A 23,896-nucleotide genomic window follows, 5' to 3' on the forward strand; every position below is an offset into this window, starting at 1 on the left:
ACTACTGCTCGCCTAGGATGCAAACGACGACATTAGAACCTGCTCGGGGATATCAGCTGACCGCGTCGCAGGTCGCGTATCTGAAAACCCGCGTCGATCAATACCGCGACAAGAAGAAGAAAGCTGCAAAGGACAAGGTCGCGTCGTCCAGCGCCAGGGTGTTGAAGGAGGATTACGAGCAGATGACTCACCAAGCTATGTCGCTTGAGATGGAGAAGTCTTTGCGGAAGGTGTGTCCCATGACAACTCTCATCGGTATCCCTAACGTGACGTCGTCTGGCAGGCCGTTGGGCAATGGCTTGAGCAGAATGCTCTATCCAGCAAAGGCGCGCCCAAACGGGTCTGGGGTATGCGCTGGCATGCGCGTCTCGTGTTTCAGTACTGTAACACCCGCGCAATCGTTTTCCTCGCCAAGATCCTGGCTGCCAGTCCCAATCCCAACATCCCCGACCTTCGTGATTTGTACGAGGATCCTGACCTCGTCATCCCCCCCGACCAGTCCATTGAGGACTTCTTGCCCGATGACGCCCACTCTGACGACGACAGCGCTCCGACAACATCACCTTTCGCCAAATATCAAACCGCGACCTCTCTCCTCTGGGGTGCGCTCGATGAAGCCGAGCGTGCTGACTATGCAGCAAAGGCAAAGCAGTGGAAGGAGCAGGGCCCGCCTCTCGAGGAGAAACTTCGGTATGTCCTTTATTGCCTTCGAGTATGAGGTTGACGTATTCACTCACTTATGTATTTAGCTGCGCAGAATGTTACATTCGCGCAAGATGTATGGAATTCTCCCTCGCTCTGCATAACGACATGGATGCCCGTGTTTTTCTACTTATCGGCTACCGAGATGAGAAGAAGGAACCAGTCGCCGTGTCTGTTGAGTTCAACCGAGAGCTGGGTGCGTGTGAAGAGTCGTTCTCGACGGCGTATCCCAAGGAAACCACGACGATCGAAGACCTGTGGAGGGATTGGGTGAGCGATCAATATGGCCAGGAAGCGAGGGGAGAGTCTTCTGGAGGGAAGCTCACTAAAGTCAGAGGGAGACCGCTCGAGACGCTTGAGTGCGACGAACTGGGGCGACCTCTGCTCCCTCCCCTTTATGCTAAGCCGCGCACCCCAAACCTGAACGCATGGCTTGGAGATGTTTTTCGAAGCTACTTCACTCGTTACTACGGTAGTGTTTAATGTTTTAAATATCTTTTTTTCCATAATCTGACGACACGCTAGAGATACACGTCACCGGTAAAGCACTCCCGGAAGTGGTTCCTCCTAACAGTGACCGATCTTCTGCGCCTTGGGCTGCATTAGCCGAATTTCGTGATCAGTGCTTCGACGAGACTTGCTTCGACAGAGAGCTTTGGCCGTTGTTCAAGGACCCTGCGCATATGAAGGTGGGCCCCCAGTTGCAGTATTACAACTACTTCCTCAGCCGCCAGGAGGACCCTTCGGTTGAGGAAGTCTTTCGTTTCAAACTTGTGCCCGTTCGAACTAAGAATGGCTACAAGCTTGTATCCCCTAGTCCAAGGAAACCCGGTTCCATTTCACCCTCTCCGGAACCACCGAAGAAGAGGAGTGCAAAGGGCAAGGAGGTGGATCGTAGTCGACGTGATGGTGCGCTTGGGAACTGTTACCTTGGATCCTCAAATCTAACACTCTTCTAGCAGGTTTTGGCAGCCCCTCAGTCCGGTCTCAGTCGCCCCCACGACGTTTTGGCGGGTTCTCCCCTCATCAGTCGCCTGTGCCATCGTTCGCCGGGTTTTCGCCTACACCCTCGCATCAGCCATCCCCCCCTCCTCCACCATCCCCATCATCGTTTGGAGGGTTCTCCCCTCGTCAGTCACCTGTGCCATCGTTCGCTGGTTTTTCGCCTACACCCTCGCATCAGCCATCATCCTCCCCTCCATCGCCCCCATCTGCGTTTGGCGGCTTCTCCCCTCGTCAGTCAACTGGACCTTTGTTCGCCGGGTTTTCCCCTGTCCCGTCACCTTTACCATCCTCCCCATCACCTCCGCCAGCTTTCCTCGGCTTCTCCCCTCGCCAGTCACCTGCACCATCGTTCACCGGGTTTTCGCCTACCCCCTCGCCTGGACCCTTATCTCAACAAGGTAGCCATGGTCCATCAACTCCGTCATCGTCACCAGTACCTCGCGTGGACGTAAACCCGCCTGGCAAGACACCGGGGAGTTCTCGTGTTCCCAAAAACATCGGTTTGGGCCTTCAGGTTTTGCCTAACGAGGTGCTCAATTTGCCTAGGACTACAAGGGGAGCTGCACGGAAGAGGGCTGCTGAGGACGAGCTACCACAGCCTCCTCGGCGAAGTCGTGGTCGCGCAGGCAGGGGAGGGAGGGGCGGCAAGGGCTAGTTCTTCTACTGTACTTTTTTGTTATACTTTTTCTGGGTTTATTCATTCGTTGTTGCTACATTGAACCCTGTGACTCGTGAATCATTGGCCCTTTACTACAGTAGATAATGGTCGCTTCCTGGGTCAGGCCATTACTTGTGTGAGGTTTACCGTCATGGCATACTCATAAGTCAGTCTCCAATTGGGCCGATGATTTGGAATGGGAAGCCCCGATTGGCGCGATGGCCCTGTGACGTTGGTGTGGTATGTTGTAATTAGATGTTTCCCTCCACTGTGGAATTGCGTCGTCTATTGCGTTTCTCAAGATCATCACTCTAATGGGGGGCTTTGGGAATCGGTGCTCCCAATTGGTATGGCCACATACGATGCTCGTATGGGATGTCCCAATTGGATGGTTCCCTCACACGTGGATGTCTGATTGGGCGGTTGGTCCAGCCCCGGGAGATGATCGCTCTAATTGGTGTGTCTCATTGGGTCGTCTATTGCGTTTCTCAAGATCATCACTCTAATTGGGGCGCTTTGGGAATCGGTGCTCCCAATTGGTACCGCCCCATACGACGCTCTTGTGGGATGTCACAATTACATGGTTCCCTCACACGTGGATGTCTGATTGGGCGGTTGAATATCGGGAAACCAGGGGCGGACATGGTACAGGCATATGAAAATACGCCGTATCCAGAAACCACTCAGTAACTCAGCTCAATGTGTCAGCCATTGCGTCGTCAACAGAGAAGTCTATGTCATTGAAAAGGAATAGTCAAAGTCATTGATTCAAGTCCATACTTATTCAATCCAGGTAGGGATAGCGAGGGGAAAGATCCAAAGCAAAAGAGAAAGAAATATACAGATTTTGGAAACTATAGATGCATTAATGTACAAAATTAAGAGGATTACATGGTACCGGACGAGGCTTGGGCGAGAGTAACGGGTTGAGGGGTTTGGGACAGGAGGTCGATGCTCGTTGAGTTCCCATTGAACACCTTGTCTTGAGAGGAAGGAGCAGCGGGGAAGGGGGGATAAGCAGAGGCATTGTTAAATTGATTTCCTTGGAAATTCATAGATTCGGAAAAGCCGGTTGAATTGTCGAAGGTATTCGCGTTGTGTTGAGGTCCTGAAGGCGTTGTACCGGGAAGAAGTCGATCGGGTTGCAGGGGTTCCATCGATTGTACTTGCTGGGGGTCGAGGGTTGGATATTGTCTATGGGGAACCGCGGGAACGGAGTGGGGGCGCTGTGGCGGGTGAGACTGCCGTTCGGATTGCTGTTTGAAAGCCTGATAAATATCGAAGAAGGGTTCGGCGAACGGTTGAGTAAATGGAAGAAGATACACACCGGACCAAAGCCTATGAACGCGCGAATCTGGTCAATGTTGTCCTTCAACGTCTTGATCTTGGCCTTATGGGCATCGACCTCCTCTCTGAGCTCGGAGTTCTGCACTCGATAGTAGTTCCTCTCCCGTGAGTAGTAGTCCATGAGTACCCGACAGTGGCCTTGGAGCTCGTTGAGGCTCGCGGTCTGGCTGATATGTAGCTGAACGAGGTCGGCAAGATCCCGGGCGGGGTCTGTCGAAGGTAAATCATGACGATTCGGAGCTCTGATCGGATATCGAGGGTTGTGTGTGGCAGGGGCGAGCTCAGCTTCGCGTTCGGCGGACTGTAAAAGATTTATAGTTGTGGAGAGTGTAAATTGAAACGAAAAGACTCTCGAACCTGGCCTACATCGTCAGCTTCGTTGTGACGATCCCCTCCGTCGGTTGCCACTGCATCTTGAGCCTGCTCTTGAACCGACTGGGACGGTTTCACCTGTGTAGGTGGGTAGGGGAATCGCGCGATTCAGAACGCGCGGTCGTATGGGCAAGAAAACTACGCACCGGTTTAGGTTTAACGATAGCGGGGTTCCGTTGTGACTGGTTGTGTTGTGCTGTTCGCTGAGAGAAACCAGTGGATGAAGACTTCGACTACTGGGGGGTGGAGAACTTTACCTGGAGGGCATGATTGGTGCCTGCTTGTTGGACGGAAGCTGGGCCAGGTCGAGACTTCTTCGAGGTTGGGTCGGGGCGAAGGCCGCTCGACTCATCATCGTCGGATAGATATCGCTTGGGAGGACGATTACCAGGCTCTTTCTTTTTCGGGAGCCGTTTAGAGGTTGCATCGTCGGTGTCCAGCGTGAGGTACTTCCGGAGGGTGTTTGGGTCGGTAACAAGGTTTGCGCATGATGGTCGATGTCGAAGAAGGATGGGGGCTGGTTGAGAGTATGTTGTAGACTCGAAGAATGCGAGGGGAATGTCGTTCGGTCGGGAGTCATACGTTCGGCAATCTTTACCGATCCATTGCAACAGATCATCGCCGAGATGCTTCGATTGGCGCAGGTTTTCCTTGTTGGCACATTCATAGATGATTCTCTATACGGACACATGGACACGTTAGAACGATCGACGCTCCAGGGCAGTCGGGGTCATGAATCGGCCTTACCGTAGAATCTCTCAAGATGAGCTTGTTCCGTGTAACTATCTTGTCATCGAGGGCTTGCCACTGTGGGATGGTGGCAATGACAAGAAAGAAATCTTGAAGCGCGTCGAGGATTGTGGTACTCGCAGCCTTCGGAGCCATGGTGGATACAGCACAAGTGGGTGGTGGGGAATGTTAGAGTTGGAAACAACTAGAAGAACTCCCGGGCTTTTGGAACTCGAACTCTGATCGGGACTTCTGCATGTGGTTGGCCTGTTTGTGGCCAGCAACAAATGGGCGCCAATTGGTGCATATCGATAGTGCTTCTGAAATGACGGCACAATTGGGACGGCGCCAATTGGTGCATAGTGATGGTAACCCTAGAAGGACAGCAGGATTGGGGCGGCGCGATTGTACTTGCCCGATTGGACGCGTGCGATTGTACTTGCCCGATTGGACGCGTGCGATTGTACTTGCCCGATTGGACGCGTGCGATTGAGCGATGGCTAACACAGCCCAATTGGAGGAGGGGGTGAGGCCTTGAGGGGTCTAAATCGATTCGACGCATGTGATTGAGCCGTGGTTAACATAGCCCAATTGGGGCGGGCTTTGGTCATGAGGTGTCCAATTGTCGATGCATGCTCGTTCCTGTGGTAATACGGGCAATTGGAACTGAGAGCCCGTGACCCGAGGAAATTTTCGCTCTGTGACTGTGTAACCGCGCATGTTGTAATTAATCGGAGCGCCTGTGCGTTGACCTCCAATCGGACACTACACTGGGTATAGACACGACCGGAAATTCATTGTAGATTCCTACACGGGTACTGGACAGGAGTTGGTTAGAGAGACTGTATTGCCAACGTCATAGGCCCAATCAGACAGTTGCATCGAGAGTAACAATTAGAGCCAGATTTGCTTTTCACCGGGTATGTACCATACTTCAGACCAGTTAGACAATTCAAACAATAGATGAGACCGACTGCCTGGGGTAAAGAGGGGGATCAGAAACCATTATATAGAGTCCAATTGCTAGGATGAATATGCTAGTACAGGATGTTCAAATTGCAGCCACTAGCGCGTACATATTGAGACAGAAAATCATCGGACTGGCCCAATGTATATGGGAGAAACCTATGTAGCATTGTGCATCTGGCAAGCACGGAGCAGTACGGTATTTTTGCCAATCTGTCTACTCAGCTGAACTCGAGAGAACTACGGAGTCGACGCACATTACCCCGATATCCCGGTATGTACCCCTTCTTGGCATTTTTTATCGTACCATTAACCATATATGACTTTATACAGGGAAGGAGAACACTCCCCCACTAACCGAAACGGGCACGAACCGTTTCCTACTACCTGGACGGCCGAACAGACGGCGATAATGACCTTGTCAGGCACTGTATTTGTCCGTAGTTTCACCTCCCGTAATGTTGCCTAGTGTCTCCAACGCTTATGTAGCACGAACTTTGTGTTAATGAATTACGACGTTGCTTTTGCATATTGTTCAGTGCTTGTGAGAAGACCTCGTAACACCCATAACGCAGATGATACCTGCATACCTGTTGCAAGTCATGTAAACTTCCGCGAGTAGACCCTTGCGCCACACCTCCGTTTGGTAATCGGCCCATACGGGGCTTCCTCAAGTATTCACAGCATACCATATGTAACAGAAGAACATCAACCTCATCCGTTTCGGAGTTTGAAACTGACAGGGAACCCTACCATAAGATTTCCCCTTTCTCCCTTCTATCCTAGACACTAAGCTCCATACGTATATATAAACCCACTACACCTGATGGTTACTACGATCAATTATGGACGACGACATGGATTTGGCCCTACACTGCCCTCAAGACGACGCGTTCTCCAAGCTTGAAGTTGTGCTTCTCACCTGCACAGAGAACAACCTCGCCTTCCTCGACATCTTCTTTGGCGACTGGCCCATTCTGTCGATCATTCGCCTGGGACTTTGTAATCTCACACTGTATACTTTGGTGAGAGGTTACCTTGATCGGACCTGGAATGTACTCGATTTTCTTGGCCGGTGGTTCAGAGAGCCGGACAGGGCACTAAAGATGATGGACGACGCTCAAGCATCCGCCTATGGGGCCAATGTTCTCCGCTTCTTTCTTCGTGGCGTTGATGAGACAGAACCCCTGGATCTCTGTGTCCCGGTGCACCAGGTGTATCGTGTAGCCACCGTAATCCTCATGGATGGCTTCGACTTCGTCGATTTCTCGGGCAGTAATGCTTCAAGCTTCACTCGCGCTTTGGAGGTCGCATTCTCAGCCGGGAATAGCACAAGGGACTCCAGGTCTGGAGAACGAAGCTTGAGCGCTTCCTCCCTCTCTGCGATGATGTTCCTCTTTCGGAGAACCACCGCATACCCATGCGGTACCTCGGTTATACATGAAATCACTCTGCATCTAGTGACCTGCGAGCCCCATCGATACATTCTTTCCCAGCACTCGAGTACGTACCCAGTTTTCCGTCAGTGAATTTTATCGACCACCGTTCCTACAGCGGCACTTATGTGCCACATTACCTCTCAAGGAGCCGTCTGCCCCTTCGCTTTAGCAACCCTTGCTACCTTTCGCTCTTTCGCTGTAGGAGACGAAGCAAATAAGGCATCAGGGTTCATGAAGCAAGAGGGCAGGTACCAGCTATATTCCAGCGGAACCGTAATCGCAAATTACGAGATGGTCTCGGGCAGGTCGGGGCGATCGCAAACGTACCTGGAGGTTGTTAATGGGCGCCGATTCATGGGTGACAGGCACTGTTGGTTCATTCCCGCATCCATCGGAGGTGAGTCGTCTATCTGAATCGAGATTGAAGGAGGTTGTGTTGAGGCTAGTACAGATTCAGTCATGGAAGACGTTGGTCAATACCATGGACCAACCTTTGAGGTCTTCGACGTCAGGTCAGGAGTGGTTGAAGGAGAGGCCTACCTGCGCATTGGGGAGCCGTTTATACTAAGGTCCGTTTTTATAACAGCTACTGAGAGACATAGTCATAACAGATTTCCTAACAGCTCAGCAATCGTGACGAAGTTGGGGGCCTCGAGTGCCCTGGCTACGACTAGTTACACTTATCCCCTCGTAGATAGTCGGGCCGTGTCATTGTCCAACTGCTCTTGACTATTTCCATAGACTAGCCCTCATAGATAGTTTGTACCTGATATATTTGACGTAACTAGGGACTATATGGCAGCCTCCTTGACTCGTATGTTATGAAATCGGCTCTCCCACGACAGAATATAGCCTCTACAGTAATTTGGTGATCCAGTGCGAAAGGTGGGGTTGGACATCATATAAGAGGAGGAACTGTGTTCGGTTGATCGACTACCATCCTCAACCGCCAAAACATCGAGCAGTCATGGTTCTCACTCTGGCCAGCCCAACCCTGAATACTCATCTTCACAATCGCGACCGTCTTTTCGTGAAGGTGTGCTCAATTAGTGTCTGTCCTTTGGCGTGCACTGACCGTTCAATAGCATTCAGCCAATACACTTACTGTCATTGATTACGCGAACGAGGACAACCCTGGTGTTAACGTGGAGCTTGCGGTCACTGACCGTTGGACCCTCCAAACCTTCAACCGTTTTGTTCATCAAACATTTTCTTTCCGTAACCTCAAGGGGATCAAGTCGTCGCCACCTATTCCCGGGTTCTACACTGCTCCCCAGATAACATACGTCGCTGATGCCGCCCTCTACGCGGTAGGCTGTAAATGGTCTACTATCGTCAGCCTTCCCCTCCCAGAATGCGGTGAAGATCTCCACGTCGGAAATTTCTTTCCAAACGGCGCATTTAGCGCAAGGATTGTAGAGCTTCCAGGGACCAGCCTCCCGACATGGCACGATTATCGCATCTTCGTCGACAACTACTCCGGACCGTGTGCTGCCAATACCTCCGTCCTCACCATGTTTGGAATCCCTTGGTCGGGAAACATTATGCTCGTACGCTACGCGAACCCAGAGGCGAAGTTTCGTCGCGGGTCATCTCGATTCCAGCACATCCTCCGTTCCGAATTAGGATTCTGTAACCTCGTCGTTGCTCTGTAAGTACCCAGATTTACGTCTTTGGCATAGTCTTACATACAAAACCCTAGCTGGCTTAGACAAGTCATAGCTACAGGTCTTTACGGTGACGCTGTGAAGTTCGATGACAGCGACAATTCATCTAAACTCTTCAAATAGTCGGATTGTGGATGTGTTTATAGTTCATTCATAATACCATACAGGAATACACTCTGTCCATCTCCAGTCCGTTTGAACGTATCTATTCAACAAATAGAGACGCATCATAGGCCCAGCTGCAATTAATCTCGGGCTATAGGCATTGCAAGGTGCGGATGATACTTCGACACGAGCGCCTATTAGTATGACTCCGACCCGCGATGCCGGCCTGAGCACGTGATAGGGTTCATATTCTTCAGGATCAAATTCATCGAACTCATTGTTGTTCTTTAGCGTCTATCCAGGTAGCCCACTCTCGGAAAGGTTCTGGACGTTTGTGAAGATGTTAAACTAATCCATTGTGGGCAAAACTGTAATACTATGGAAATCGTCACCTAACTAACGCTTCGACTCTCCTCTAACCCTCCTACTCCTCGACACCTTAGGACCAATCCCATCAACGATCTGCTCCGTCGCTGGACTGTCCTCTTCGATCTCCATATCGTCGTTCTCATGATGAACGAATGCCTTCGGTGTCTTTGACTCTTCCCCGTCAGAACTATAGCCCCTCTTTCTTTTCTCCGGTTTATCTGACGGTACTATGATCATACTGAGCAATCATCCAACTGCTAGCAAGCACGAGAACTTACTGTCAATATCCATCAACTCTTCGATAGGCTGATAGTTGAGTTCAGGAACATCGGCATAACCATCCCCGGCTTCCGAATCGAGAAGATGACCGACACGAACCAATTCCAAAGGTGTGATCTCTACAGACCACGAGCTCGAGCGTATGTTAAAGGAAACATAGAAGCTCATCCAGATCACGTCGTCCTTCTGGAATTGTCGTGGTTCAACGTCTTCCAGCTTCTTCAACCTCTCATCCACAAGACAGAAGTACCGAGGACGGTCCTTGTTGGGGACGAGGCGGGTAGTAGCTGGGTCCATCGATTGCTCGATCCAGGGATGCACGGTGTAGGGAACCTTGTATTTTCCGTTCTGTGGTGCGTTATCCTTCGTCCTCTTCACAAACAGCTTGGCAGACGCGATGTATCGGTGATTAGTGTCGTTGTTTTCTAGGCTTTGCCAGGTAGACTTCGCCTTGCCGTTTGGATTAAAATCGGGAACGGTAATGATGTATTTCTCAAGAGCCTGTGACCGCAAGGTAAGTATAGCTCGAGACTCAACAATATTCACTTACCGCCAACCCCTCGTAGAGAGACTTGTCGTTCGATGTATTGAACGCATATGATATCTCACATTGATAGGACGGGAGCCTTTGACTTCAAAATGTAAGTTCCAATACATCCGTAGGCGACGTTTCGGATACTCACATTCTTCCCTCTGGCAGACCTGTTGGAGTTACAACACCTTCTGGAACAAAGTTACCCGTGTAGGGTGGCGAGCCCCATGCCCAAACAAAGGCATGATTGATTATAGCGATCTTTCCTGTCTCCACGTTGATCAGCTAGACGGAAGGTGAGTGACCTATTACATTATACAAGGTATTCTTGACCGTACATTCCATCGATTTTTCGCTCTCGTTGAGGCTGGCTTTGCAATAACCAAGTTGTGGACTCCTTTGTTCAGGGCTTCGGTAACGTCGCAGAGAGCAATGTCGGTATCTCGGAATTTGAAGGTAGTCCAGTGGGAATCCATGATGGCGTTAAAGGTTTATGGGCTGATAGGGCGTTAGTTGTGTTTTGAAAAGTGGCGAGAGATTGGCGAGGACAAGATTTCTGTTATTCTGTCCGCTTTACTAACCGGATTTATAGGCGTATCGGCATTTCCGTTTTGCAAACTGAAGTCCTCGAGGCAGCCAATGGATCCATAATCTACACTTGGGTTTGTGGTATAACACTTTACGATCTACCGGTTTCTCGCCACAACCACGTCTCGGCGCCCGACTTTCAGGAGGTTCATCCGAAAGGTACCGTTGCTCGATCGTCCTATCTGCCTCCTTGAATGACCTATTTAAGCCGCCGCCTTCTCATAACTAGATTTACCATATCCCGTTCACGATGGATACCACCCCTCTGCTCCCTCCCGGGCTTTCCTTCCCTTATCGTCGCAATGGATCCAGGTTCGAGTTATGGCTCATCAAGATGAGTTTTCCCCTACTGTTTACCATACTCCTTCATCTTGAACTCGACGACCTTCGGCAACTTGGTGCAACTTCTCAAAGATTGCGCAACCTAATCAACGCCTATCGGAGGAGGGTCTGGTACTTCCCGCGTTTCCTAACTGCATGGCATCTGGGCCCAGACATTTTCCTTGCAAAGATGGAGCTTACCGGCGCGATATGTGCAGGATGGCAAGCCTTGCGATTCCTCGATCGACTTCCGCCCGACCCTTCGACTGGACTGGATGTCTTCGTGCGGATAGCGGGCGCTATAGCACTCGGACGCCACCTATTCGAGGCTGGTTATGTTCTTGGCCGCTTCGACGTACCTGCCATCATTCAGTACCGTCAATTCGAACGCGATGTCCTTGGACTTTCCGGTGGGACTCAGATACGCCAGCTCATGGACACCTATGGCATCATAGCGTGGTTTCCATTCAAGAAGTTGGTTGTTCGTTTGGGAAGGCGTGAAGTTGTGCGGGTATCCCTTGCTATAACAAATGTCAATCCTATTGACTTTGTGATCAATAACTCAGGATGCAGTAAGTAGGGCTTTCACTTCGAATGGCAATTCCAACGGATTTATTCATTCTCCTAGCTGCGATGATGCAGATCATTACCCCGCGTCGTTCCATCTCCATTTTTCCGGCCCACACCTTCATCAAGCGTGTCTCGTTCTTATTGCACACAGACAAGGACGCCGTGAAGTGCGCCATATCGATGCACGAGAAATACCCAATACCCTTTGAGATCTCTTCCTCCTGTCGAGGATTTCCTCCAGATGGATTCCCGTTAGGAGTGCGATGGTTAGCAGACAACACTTGCTGGATTCAGCCTGTCAACGGTATGCAGCGTCTACCTTGAGCCGTGAAGTTTGAATCTCATCGGTTGCCTTTAGACGAACTGGTTTTGGATTACCTGATACAGGACTACGAACACCAATATGCGTACGCGAGTACACCTTTACGTCATTTTGTCTTCAAGACGGAGGTTGAGCGACTCCACGGAACCTTTCGATGGGTTTACAAGATACATTCTTACGCGCCCCCCACCTTCCTGATGCAAGCACAACTTGTTACGACGTAGAACCTGGAGGATTTTTCGCTGTTCGTACCTTAATTATATTGTCGTCATCGAGGCACTATGGCACAATTATTGTTATCGTGTGTGCCCCGGTTTGATCTTCCATCGGATGCTTTCACTGATACCTGTACGGACACCGATCCTCCTGGAATCGGAAGCACGAGAAACTGAATGAGACCTGAAGGGAGTGAACACACTCCTACTGTTATAACTAGGGCGGGCCAAGGCAAGCCCTCGTTGGCAACAACTGTGTACAATGGGGTGAGTCACCTGCGCCTTCACCAGTTGATGGGAGACTTAAGGCTGTCACACTGAGAAGGATTGAGATAGGTGACTTCCTGGACAAGAAATGTAAGTGAACGAGATTACCAGGCGTCCAATACCTTGGCTCATCGTTCCCTTAGTTTGCGTCTACCAATTAGGTTCTTTCTCGGGGCCATGCCAGACTATAAGGGCTCGCGAGATACGGACTGGTCGGTCCTTGCTTTTGCGAGCCATTCGGAAATCGAGTGTCCTTCCGGATGCTCTGTTCAAGGACCTCCAGGCAGTAGAAGTCGTGTCAAAGGCGGAAGAGTGAGTACACCTGCCCTTCATATTTCACCTCCACCTAATAAGAACAAGCCATTTTGTGCGGTTCACTCGGCTCTTCCAGACCGAGTTAGATACCTTCTTAGTATTCGAAGATGAAGGAGTACCGTTATCTTCTATCATCCGAAACAATAATATAGCAACATTCTCACCCCGGCAAGTACGCGAAATTGTTTGGCAAACCGCAAACGCGTTGGACTGTGAGTAATTCATGCTTCGGTTGTTTTGATGCATTGAACCCAATCTTTCGCGGACCTAGTCTTACACTCCCATGGTATAACCCACGGCGATCTTTGTCCTTCCAACATCAAGTTGTCGAGTATCGCCACTGTCCAAGAAGTATACTTCGACTGGGAAAGTCGCTCCTTCGACACTCGGGTCCGTCTTATGTTTTATGGTCACGTAGAGATGCTGAGACGGAGACGAATGTTCATTTAGAAAGTACTGAAGTCCACCGAGCTTCGAGTATGTTTCTTCGGTTCTCTTGGGGTCGACAACCGCTCCAGGAATCACGATCGTTTTCGTTCCCCTGAGGTTGTAGCGGGTATGTAATAGTCCAACGTAACTCATATTTGTTCTCATCCTCTGCAGGCATTGGCGTTGACTACAAGACGGATATTTTCTCTCTGGGATGCTTGATGAAGGAGTTGATTATCAATCGACCATTCCTTTACGACTGCATGGATTCGATGTTCTACGTCCGAGACAAGCTGTGGGTCATGGAGAATATCCTGGGTAGTTTCCCCCAAGAGCTTGCAGAGACGATTGAGGCGAAACACGCGGGAGTCTTCACACCCTGGTGGCGTGTTGCCACTAGCAGTGAAGATCATTTCGACGACAAGATTGTGGAATTCGTGGGAGATAGCGATACACTACCGGTGCGTATTTGGCATTAGAGACACTGCATACAAGTATCTCAGAACCCGCCCCAGGAATTGATTCGGGATAGGGATGCTCTAGAAGTCATCCGATCTATGACAGCCTATAGGCCCAGCGACAGGCCATCAATATGGGTTCTCACAAGCGCAGACTACTTCAGGACAGAATTCTAGTATTGGTCCATAGCTGCACGTGTGTATGAGAAGGGGGTGGGTATGTTGTTTACAATGTACCGCTATCAAATCGACGATGCGACTTCCCAACGAAATCCCAGCTTAGGGTCACCATGGGAGAGCACAACATAGTGTTACATATGGTTTCTCTGAGATTTGTTAGTTTGAGATTAATGGATACAATGCGCCGCATGTGACAGGTGAGCACCTAGGAGACGATGCCAGTTCCCACTAAGTACAATCGACGATATGTTGGCGACGTGATATGGTAAAGTAGAGATACGTCGGACATTGATAGTGAATGTATCTGGGATAGGTTATCTCAGGTAGTATTAGGAACGGAGCACAATCGGCACTTCATTGGGTGCCAATTCCAGTCACTGTACCACTCAGAGGTGGCGAGAGCAGATTAACAGTTACAGCTTCTATTCGAAAGCCTATAAGGCTTTCACTGAGATACGTCCAATATAACGGGTAGACCTATGAATGATATTTAAAAAGGAACTAAAAATCTGTTATGATAGGAAACGGGAGAGCCAAGGACTCCTGGGCAGAACTTGTTTTGTTCTGGAATTTATTGGAATGTCCATATCTTCTGGGTAGCCCTCTCTATAGTTTCTAATCTACGAAGCTCTTCCCTTAGATCCTCCGGGAGTCTTTGGAATATTTGGGCGGGGGAGAACCATCGAAGAATCAGGAGCCCCGATAATGACTTTACCCTGGATAGCATGACATACACACCTTGACCCCTTGCGGTGACAATGTCGACGATGCACCGTTCCAACGACCTGCCTTGGCTCTTATAGTCCGTATAAGAGTAGGCCGGGATAAGAGGGATCTGATGACGACGAAATGTCTTCGCTTTAAACTTTGCATGATAATTTGCGAATGCGAATGGAATGCTGACTCCTACGGGGCCCAAAGGGACAACACCGTACTCTAACCCAGGTAAATGCATCTTACAGCCTTCCACTTTCACGTAGACTACATCAGCAACCCGATGCCCTTCATTGTCTGTGTGGTACCTAATGCCTGTCACGGTTCCTTCAGCACTGTTGACGATGCCACTGCTAAGAACTATGTTCTCTGTTATCATCACCCTCATTCCAACGAATAAAGGAAGTCTACCAACCGACTCAGCAGTCTGTGTAGTAGGCAGATCCCATAGAAGCCTTCTAAATCCTTTAGGAACGGGTGTACTTCCCAGACAATCTTTGGCATGGTAGAGATGAACTGGTTGGCCGAGTCTCCGCGCGTTATAGCGTATAAGTTTGGTGTTTATCGCGTCTCTTAGTACCTTATGGCCTACTATAATAGGTGCATCCATGAATTTGATACGTTCTTCTGGACTTACTCGGTCGACTTGTCTCTGCCGAAGGTATGTTACATACATTTCATCAGTCCAAGAGACGGATTCTATAGGTGTCCTCCACGTTTTCATTCGAATATTCTCAAGCACCTTTCCAAATATTGGGTCTGTTTCTTGTCTCTGGTTCTTCTTGAGGGTCACTACTATATTTACCTGCCTCCATAGATAGGCGCCCGCAAGCGTGTCTAAAGCTGAATTATCGCGTGTTTGCTCATAAGATGGATTCTTAACAAGGGAGTGGCAGTATAATGGAAGTTGCTGGGGTGGCTTCAGCTGGCAAAAATCGCCGAGGAATATAACGTTTACCCCTCCGAAGGGCCGCTCAGAGTTCAGAACATCATCACCTTTCGCCACTTTAATACGACTAGATATTGTGGCTAGGAACGACGCTCCAACCATGGATATCTCATCAATAATAAGGTATGTAATGTCTTTCCACTTATCTCTAAGACGCTCGCTTCCCCCCTTCCTCTTCGTAATGCCTGTCATCAGGAGGGAGTGTAACGTGTTACCTCCTATAAGTACAGCTGCTATACCAGTAGGCGCCCCAATGAGAAGATCTGACCGTCTGCCATACGCTTCAAATAACTGGACTATACTTTGAATCAGATAGGACTTCCCCGTCCCTCCCATTCCATTGATATACATCAACAGTTGATCGCCACCCCGTATGACGTGATTTGCCACGATCATAAACGCCCGAAGCTGTTCCAGGTTGCGATCCAGACGCCTCAGTTTGATTATCCTTCCTACTTCCCCCCATCGCTCGTCTGGATGACTGTTAATGGCTTCTCTTAGAGGAAGGGGTACGTGTTTCTCTGGTAAAGTGGCTATACTGGCAGTAGGTTTGAAAAGTGGAGGGTACTGTGAATCCTTGGAACGAACATGGCCAGCACCTGCAGCTCCGTTATAAGCTTGGGATGATACCGACTCGCCTTGTTCTAGCGATTTGAAAGAAGAAAGTGCGCGAATCTGACTTTCGGCGACGTCCAGCGACTCTACAGAGACTTGGCTTACATCGGTGCTCTCATTGGCGTCGATATTCATTAGGGCTTCATTCGGATAACACTGCTCAAATTCTTTAAAAGTTTTCACTGTGATGATGTCTTTCAATCTGCCATTGGGGTCTCCTTGTGCAGAAACCATACCCCCTTGATCTTCTTTCTGGCTCGCCGTCGCATACACACATACTGTAGCCGAGCGGGAGAGAAACGTCTCAGCATCAAGGATATCAGCAAGATCGCTAGAATCCACGAACGTAGGATATTCCCTCGTCGATCTGGAGCGCGGATTTCTCGATCGATCTTCTCTCGACTGGGAGAGAACACCCATGTTGGCAATCGTCTGCTTTTGTCTAGGTGATAGCTTCTCTCGATACAGCTCGAAGGTATCTATCCAAGTCATATCTCGTTCACGGATATCTTCAGGAGATCTCCAAGGCTTGAATAAGATCAGCATATCGCGCGCCCAGGACTCGCCGGTACCATCCCCGCGTCGAGCCAGGTTCGGGCCCAGCAGTACCGGGGTAAGACCCTGGAGTCGACAGGCAACACCGTGGGTGGTATATTGCGGATGGTCTTCAGAGCTAAATCGCTTCAATTCAAACTGTGGACCCGTAGCTGATGCTTGTGGCTCGTCTTGTGGATCCGTAACTAATGTTTGGAGCTCGTCTATTACATGCTCCCGTCCGACTGGTTCCTTGTTGACCTTTGCTCTTAGGATCTCCTTCCTAACTATGGAGATAAAATCATACAGGCACATGGTGTCATAGGGGTCTTCTGTCGGTCTGTACATATAATCAAGTCTCTTGTTGGAGGCTGTTATCCCTTCTTCGCTGATTGATAGCGAGACTTGAGTCGTCAGGCCCGCAGCACTTGCATCAGGACTGGCGTCTTCGATAGGCTCGTCGAGTCTCTGTACAAACCTCAAGGTCTCGCCATAGTTATAGGATGCAAAGCGCTCGCTTGTGTAGTGATCACCACCTCCTACCAGATAGCTCATGATCTGCTGCTGAGATATCTCCTGACGACCCATCATGCTATTCACAGCTGAAATCATTGCCGGGAGGGTTGCTTGAATCCTTGCGTCTCTTACAGAAAGTGAGTGCGTCTCTTGAATCTCTTCAATCCTGGATGTTGCTCGTCTAATCGCATGGGATAGTGCGGTAAGCCCGACGTGCATCGTCATGGCGGGCTTCGTAATGTAATCAGTAACATAATACATGAAGGAATTCGCCCCACTACCAGATCCGATGAAACGTACATCTATGTTGCACTTCAAGAGGAACATTACGATACCAGTATAATGCGTCATCCAGGGGTGCGTTTTCTTGACCAGTATAGCACCCGTCTCAGGATCGAACTCGGTCTCGCGTTGTATCTCACCGTTCATTCCCAATCTACAGTTTGCATCAGTCTTGGGCTGTCCCCTGGCCAGGTACTTCCAGCAGGTACTGGTGTGTTCGTGGATATTATACTCGACTAGAAGATGATTAAGGTAACACTTATATTCTTCCCAGAATGCGTCAACTGCGTATGTCAGCAACTAACTACTTGATCTGTCGTTCAAGCAATCAATAGCTGCACTAGAAAAGACTTGGCGAGAAGCGATAGGATTTAGTGAAGACTAGAGTGTTGTAGCTAGGAATAGACCAGCTAAAGACTGAGGAAACTACGCTTACAAGTCTACTCTATATATACTACTTGAGTTGTATGTACTTGTTTGGTCCATGGTCTGTGCGCGCGCAGTGTTTTGTTCAGCTGGCGGGGTACGGTCCCATGACTCATCACGTGTCTGAGTCACGTGATATCCTATGTTACTCACTACAAGTCTCGGCGAGAAAAGGAAAAGAAAGGTCTGATTCATGACATCACCCCCCCCTTAAGGTTCACGTCCTCGTGAACGTCATTGCATCTAGGGCACCACCCTTTTCGGCACTTTGGGAGGTTTTCCGGCATTGGTTCGGCAGTCCCTTTGGGTCGACGGTTTGGGGAATAGGAGGCCTTAAACTTCCCAGCAGTCCAGTCGAAGATCCTTCCGGAAGGTTCGGTGAAGTTCTCGTAGGGTATGAATCGGAGTTTCTTGGTGATCCGCCGAGGTGCGGAGGGATTCTCTCGATGAAACTTTTCTACGAGTTCGGGAGAATTCTTCAGGTTGGAGGCATCTTCCCACGTCCTCTCCTCCTTGGGGTATCCCTTCCAGTTCACCAGGTACTGTAGTTTTCCCTTGTAGAGTCTGGAGTCGTCGATGGATTCGACTTCATACTCTACTTCTCCATCTACCAGCTCGGGAGGAGGAGGTGGAGGTTTCTTCTGAGAGGGAAAATGGGGTTCGTGGTATGGAGTGAGGAGTGACTCGTTAAACACCGGGTGTATGGCCTTCCAAGTCTTGGGGATGGCGAGTTCGTAGGCAGAAGCTCCGACCTTCTTGGTGATCTTAAAGGGTCCATATCTCCGATCGTCGAGCTTCTTGGCTGGGCGCTGCGTATTGATTGTTGGTTGCCTCAAGGTACACCATGTCGCCCACTCGGTAGGGCCTGGAGGGTTTTCGTTTCCGATCATAGTAATGTTTCATAGTCTCGGCAGCTTGTTTTAAGGCTGCTTCGGCCTCCTTGCGGATGTCTTTAATCTCGGTAACAAAGTCCTCTGCAGCCTGATTCCGTATTGGGCCTCTTGGTTCGCCTCCCTTGTATGGGTGTTGACCGTAATTCAGGTAGAACGGACTGTACCCGGTTGACTGGTGGATCTTGTCGTTGTAGGAGAATTGGGCCAGAGGGAGCCAATCAGCCCAGTCGTCTTGTCTTTGGTTGATGAAGATCCGTAAGTACTGCTCTATCTCCTGATTGATCCGTTCCGTCTGACCATCAGTCTGGGGGTGGAATGCCGTGGAGGGGTTTCCTTCAATGCCGAGGAGTTTCATCAGATCCTTCATGAAGTTCGAGACAAATTGTGGGCCTCGGTCGCTGATTACTTTTCGGGGGAGTCCGTGGTGTTTGAACACGTAGTCCCGGAAGTGCTTCGCTGCACCTAGCGACGAGAGCTCCACGTTGGTGGGAATTGCCTCTATCTTCTTTGAGAATCTGTCGACCACTACCATGATGGCATCGAATCCTTTCGACTCTGGGAGGGGCCCGATTAGATCTACCGACACTATCTCCCATGGGAGAGAGGGGACCTCGTTTGGCTGTAGTGGCGCAGTCGGGACGGTTCGACGGGGTTTAGTCCGTTGACACATGCCACATCCATCGATATAGGTTCGGATGTCTGCTTGGATTCGGGGCCACCAGTAGTTCCGAGTGATCAGTTCCTGGGTACGATATCGACCAGGGTGTCCCGATACTGGGGAGTCATGATGGAATCTAATGATGTCCTCCCGGAGTCCCTTATCCTTTGGCACGTACACTCTTCCCTTGAACGTCACGAGGTGTTCGTCGGATTCGATCCAGTCTGGGTCCTTCTGCAGTAGAGCCTTGGCCACCGCTTTGTCCCTTCTTCTCCAAGAGCGCTTGACCCGTTCCAAAAAGTTGGCATCTGGTCCTGAGATGCCCACTTCGACCCTTCTGAAGAGTTTCTTCCTTCTAAGAGGATCACGTCTTCGTTATCGTTGGTTCCTCGATCGTGATCGGCTCGTCGTGAGAGGAGGTCAGCCTTGGTCATCTGTTTTCCAGGCTTGTGGTGAAGGGTGAAGTGGTACTGTTGCATCTCGGTGAGCCAGCGAGCTTGGCGGCGATTCAACTTCTGGGGTTTTCGGAAATACCCGAGATTCTTGTGATCGGAGTGGATCTCGAAGACGTGTTTAGCTCCAAGGAGGTACTGTCTCCAATCTGAGAGTGCACGCATGATGGCGAGCATCTCCTTGTCGTAAATCTCGTAATTCCGCTCGGTCGGGTTCAGGGCATGGGAGATGAAAGCTACCGGTTTCCACTTCCCATCAGGCTGTTGTTGGGAGAGGACTGCCCCAGTTGCGAACTCGGATGCATCAGCCTCAACACGGAACTTCCCAGTGTCATTGGGAATAGCGAGGACGGGTGCAGAGCAGATTCGATCCTTAACTGCTTGGAAGGCTGCTTCTTGCGCTTGTCCCCAATTCCATTCCTTGTTCCCGGTTAGTTCTGTGAGTGGCCTAGCAATCTCTCCATATCCTTTGATGAACACGTCGATAGAAGTTGGCAAACCCCAAGGAACTGTTGAACTTCGCGTTTCGATCGTGGAGTGGGCCAGTCTCTGACAGCATCGACTTTAGCTGGGTCCATGCGTACTTGGTTGTGGGAGACAATGACGCCGAGATATTCCACTTCTTTGGCTTCGAAAACGCACTTCTCCGGTTTGAGGTAAAGTTTGTGCTCGGCAAACTTCCTCAGGACCCTTCGGACCATTTCCCGATGTTCCTCCAATGTTTCCGTGAAGATAAGGACGTCATCCATGTATATGATGACTTTTCCGGTGTTGATTTCCTCTCGGAATATGGCGTTCATCATGGTTTGGAACGTTGCGGGAGAGTTTGTGAGTCCAAAGAACATCACCAGAGGTTCATACAGTCCCCTATTGGTTCGGAACGCCGCTTTCCACTCGTCTCCCTCTTTGATACGGACATTGTTGAAGCCCCAACGGACATCTAGTTTGGTGAAGTACCGTGCCTTTCTGAGTTTGTCTACTAACTCTTGGATCAATGGCAGGGGGTATCGATTCTTCACAGTGATGTCGTTAAGCCTTCTGTAGTCCTGGACTGGTCGGAGGGAGCCGTCCTTCTTTTTCACAAAGAAGAACGGAGAGGCCATGGGGGATTTAGACGGACGGATCCTCCCTGACTGCAGGTTTCTTCCAAGAAGGCATCAAGTGCTGTGCTCGCTCAGGGATTCAGCGGGTAGATCTGCCAGTCCATGGTCTCTGCTCCAGGGATGAGTCAAATGCATGGGTCCCAGGGTCGCCTGGGAGGTAGTTCATCGAAGGACTGCTTCGAGAACACAAATTTGAAGTCGTGGTAATGTGACGGTACCAGTTCTTCAAATGTCTTGGCTTTTTCCTCCTTGGCTTTCCTTTCAGCAATTCTTCCGGATGTCGTTTGGAATGCCCGTAGTCGGATCTCGTGTTGAATGTCTACCACGAGAATGTGTTCCCCATCCTCGAGGTCCTCGTATTCGATTTCCTCTGATTCAGGGTCTGATCCGACAAGTGGGGTACATTCTATGGGACACCGGTTGAACTCTATCGTACCGGTCCTCCAATCAATAGAGGGGTTATGCCGTTTTAGCCATTCGAACCCGATGAAGACGTCCGTTTTCCCTAGTTCGGTTACTCCGAATTCCAGTCTCTCAATGTGGTCTCGGATCTTGACGTGGAGTTCGACACATTCGGAGATAGCTCCTCCTGCGTTTTCCGTACCATCAGCATTATAGACAGGGATGGGGATGGGGAGCTTTCTTGTTCGGATATTGTTTCGTCGGACAAAGTCCCTGTCTATACAGCTTCCGGTGCAACCACTATCTAAGAGTCCAGAAGTTCGGAAGCTTCGCTTGTCGTCTAGGGTGCTCATCACCATGTCCAGATCCAGCTGGTTGCCCTTGTGGCCACGAATAAATCGTTTGGGTCGAGCCATCTCCTTTAGGGCCTCTACCACTGGTCCGTCCAATAGCTGTCTGAGCTGGGATATCTTTTCGTCCGTGACCTCTTGCCTTTTTTTGGGATGTACCCAAGACATCAGGATTCCTCTTGCCATCGAGGGTTCTGAGTCGTCAAGTCGTTGGGCTACCCATTCTGCGGAGCCCGGTTCCACTTTCTTTCCGTAAAATCGCGCATTGTCCCTTTTCGATCGTGCGTAAACTTCATGTGATTCGAGTTCTGGCATATGTACATATGGGGATCGAACAAAGGTACTCCTATCGACCGGCAAGTCTGCGCTCACTCCCGGTCCGTGTAAAAATCCTCAAGTTGTTTCTTCAGCGCGGCACGTTCGTCCTCCGTGAGGGCTCTGATGTCGATGGTTCTAGTGTTAAACTTCTGGGTCTCTGTTGGGACAGTCTCGGCTAATATGTCCCTTCTGGTGGCAGGTGAAGCAGAGACCCTGTCGTCGGTGCGCATCAATGTCCATAGCGTTCGGGTCGGCGGGGCGAGGGGGAGGCGGAGTAGGAGTGGATTGGGCAGCGGGTCGGAAGGAAGGGAAGAAGGGCCTTGGTGGAGGAGCGCTAGTTGCCTTGGGAGCAGGTTTTTCCGTTTTGAATCTAGCCTTCTCCCGTTTACGAATTCGGTACTGGCGATCGAGGTTAGCAGCTCGCTCCATCCATCCGGCAAGGGTCGTGGGGAGGTTCTCCTGGTCGTGGCACTTGTCCAACAGCCTGCCGTTTAGCCCTCGCTTGTATTCCTCGATGAGTGCTACTTCGTTGTATCCAGAACGAGTCATATATGATCGGAACTCGGTGTTGTAAGCCTCACAGGAGCGATCTCCCATCTCGATGGTTTGAATGGCTAGGATCGCCTCTGCTCGGGAGTTCTGGACCTGGAAGTGGGCGAGGAAGGCCTTGGCGAAGCCCTTCCAGTCATCGTAAGCGAGGGTGTCAGCGATGATCTCAGCCCGTTGAGAATTTGCCCATGCAGATGCCATGCCGTTGGTGCCTCCTTTGATTTTGGAGAGAGCATAGGAGATTTGTCGTAGTTCATCTGCTTCTCCGATATGCTTGAAGTAGAGGACACAGGCATCAAGGAAGGCTTGGGCATCTTCCGGTTTCCCGTCGTAGGTTTCGGGTGGGTCCGGTTTGGTTTTGGGCTTGTCGGCTCGTTGGGCTAGGGCCTCGGAGACCTGGGTGCTGGCAGCGGCTGACTGGGCCAACGCCTCTGAAGCTTGGGCAAGGGCTGGCTGGTAGCCGGAGACGGCAGCCACTAGGTTTGCCACGCTATCGGCAAGGCTTCCCAGGGCTTGGTACATGTAGTCCCAAGCGGAGACCTGCTGACCTTGGACCTGGGTCTGGTCAGGCTGGAGGAGTTGAGGGGCGGGTTGGCCGTCGTTGGCAGGGGGTATTTGTAGGGGGGAGGGGTGGGTGGACATGGTATCGTAAAAAGAATAATGGGCTCGTGGGCAAGAGAAAGAAAAAGGTAAGGTAAGAAAAGCTAGACTATCTCCCGGTTGTCACTGTGTTAGCCACACAGAGGGGAGCTACACTATGTGCTTTGGACCTAAGTTCCGCAGCTCTCTTGGTTGCTGCCTTCCTACAGAAGGGGCGTCGCCAAGGATAACCTACTGAAAGGGGAAAGAGAAAAGGAACTATGTAAGGGAGTAAGTAGCGTGAGTGGGGGTTGCCTTGTTAGGGCGGAGGGCGATGAGAGACTCGAGGGTGCCGGGGATAGACACAGTCGAGAAGGGGTAGTCTTTAGCTAATGTCAGCAACTAACTACTTGATCTAGTCGTTCAAGCAATCAATAGCTGCACTAGAAAAGACTTGGCGAGAAGCGATAGGATTTAGTGAAGACTAGAGTGTTGTAGCTAGGAATAGACCAGCTAAAGACTGAGGAAACTACGCTTACAAGTCTACTCTATATATACTACTTGAGTTGTATGTACTTGTTTGGTCCATGGTCTGTGCGCGCGCAGTGTTTTGTTCAGCTGGCGGGGTACGGTCCCATGACTCATCACGTGTCTGAGTCACGTGATATCCTATGTTACTCACTACAAGTCTCGGCGAGAAAAGGAAAAGAAAGGTCTGATT

At 50.3% G+C, this 23,896-nt stretch overlaps 6 protein-coding genes across 6 annotated transcripts; 3 read left to right on the forward strand and 3 right to left on the reverse strand.

Moving 5' to 3' along the window:
* Positions 1-17: 17 nt before the first annotated feature.
* Positions 18-2,362, forward strand: CC1G_10227 (hypothetical protein; the record flags this gene model as incomplete). The annotated part of the gene is made up of 5 exons (XM_001835248.2): positions 18-230; positions 284-690; positions 750-1,174; positions 1,228-1,611; positions 1,662-2,362. The coding sequence occupies 5 exons, from the start codon at positions 18-20 to the stop codon at positions 2,360-2,362; spliced, it is 2,130 nt and encodes a 709-aa protein (XP_001835300.2).
* An 890-nt stretch (positions 2,363-3,252) lies between these two features.
* On the reverse strand, positions 3,253-4,969 carry CC1G_10228 (hypothetical protein; the record flags this gene model as incomplete). The annotated part of the gene is made up of 6 exons (XM_001835249.1): positions 3,253-3,633; positions 3,693-4,013; positions 4,070-4,162; positions 4,231-4,287; positions 4,342-4,761; positions 4,832-4,969. The coding sequence occupies 6 exons, from the start codon at positions 4,967-4,969 to the stop codon at positions 3,253-3,255; spliced, it is 1,410 nt and encodes a 469-aa protein (XP_001835301.1).
* Positions 4,970-6,624: 1,655 nt separating this feature from the next.
* Positions 6,625-9,008, forward strand: CC1G_15482 (hypothetical protein; the record flags this gene model as incomplete). The annotated part of the gene is made up of 6 exons (XM_002910159.1): positions 6,625-7,282; positions 7,334-7,615; positions 7,670-7,787; positions 8,206-8,254; positions 8,304-8,869; positions 8,921-9,008. 6 exons carry the CDS (start codon positions 6,625-6,627, stop codon positions 9,006-9,008), a joined length of 1,761 nt encoding a protein of 586 aa, XP_002910205.1.
* A 256-nt stretch (positions 9,009-9,264) lies between these two features.
* CC1G_10231 (hypothetical protein) lies at positions 9,265-10,646 on the reverse strand (the record flags this gene model as incomplete). Its single annotated transcript, XM_001835252.2, has 6 exons — positions 9,265-9,314; positions 9,392-9,586; positions 9,638-10,139; positions 10,189-10,264; positions 10,322-10,455; positions 10,509-10,646. The coding sequence occupies 6 exons, from the start codon at positions 10,644-10,646 to the stop codon at positions 9,265-9,267; spliced, it is 1,095 nt and encodes a 364-aa protein (XP_001835304.2).
* Positions 10,647-11,008: 362 nt separating this feature from the next.
* CC1G_10232 (CMGC/CLK protein kinase) lies at positions 11,009-13,832 on the forward strand (the record flags this gene model as incomplete). The annotated part of the gene is made up of 11 exons (XM_001835253.2): positions 11,009-11,651; positions 11,708-11,953; positions 12,008-12,056; positions 12,408-12,453; positions 12,495-12,543; positions 12,597-12,765; positions 12,814-12,980; positions 13,040-13,158; positions 13,219-13,324; positions 13,372-13,658; positions 13,713-13,832. The coding sequence occupies 11 exons, from the start codon at positions 11,009-11,011 to the stop codon at positions 13,830-13,832; spliced, it is 2,001 nt and encodes a 666-aa protein (XP_001835305.2).
* A 1,814-nt stretch (positions 13,833-15,646) lies between these two features.
* Positions 15,647-17,592, reverse strand: CC1G_10233 (hypothetical protein; the record flags this gene model as incomplete). Its single annotated transcript, XM_001835254.2, has 2 exons — positions 15,647-15,683; positions 15,767-17,592. The coding sequence occupies 2 exons, from the start codon at positions 17,590-17,592 to the stop codon at positions 15,647-15,649; spliced, it is 1,863 nt and encodes a 620-aa protein (XP_001835306.2).
* Positions 17,593-23,896: the final 6,304 nt, after the last annotated feature.

Source organism: Coprinopsis cinerea (genome assembly GCF_000182895.1).
Source record: "Coprinopsis cinerea okayama7#130 chromosome 12 map unlocalized cont3.12, whole genome shotgun sequence".
In the NCBI taxonomy this organism is placed as follows: domain Eukaryota; kingdom Fungi; phylum Basidiomycota; class Agaricomycetes; order Agaricales; family Psathyrellaceae; genus Coprinopsis; species Coprinopsis cinerea.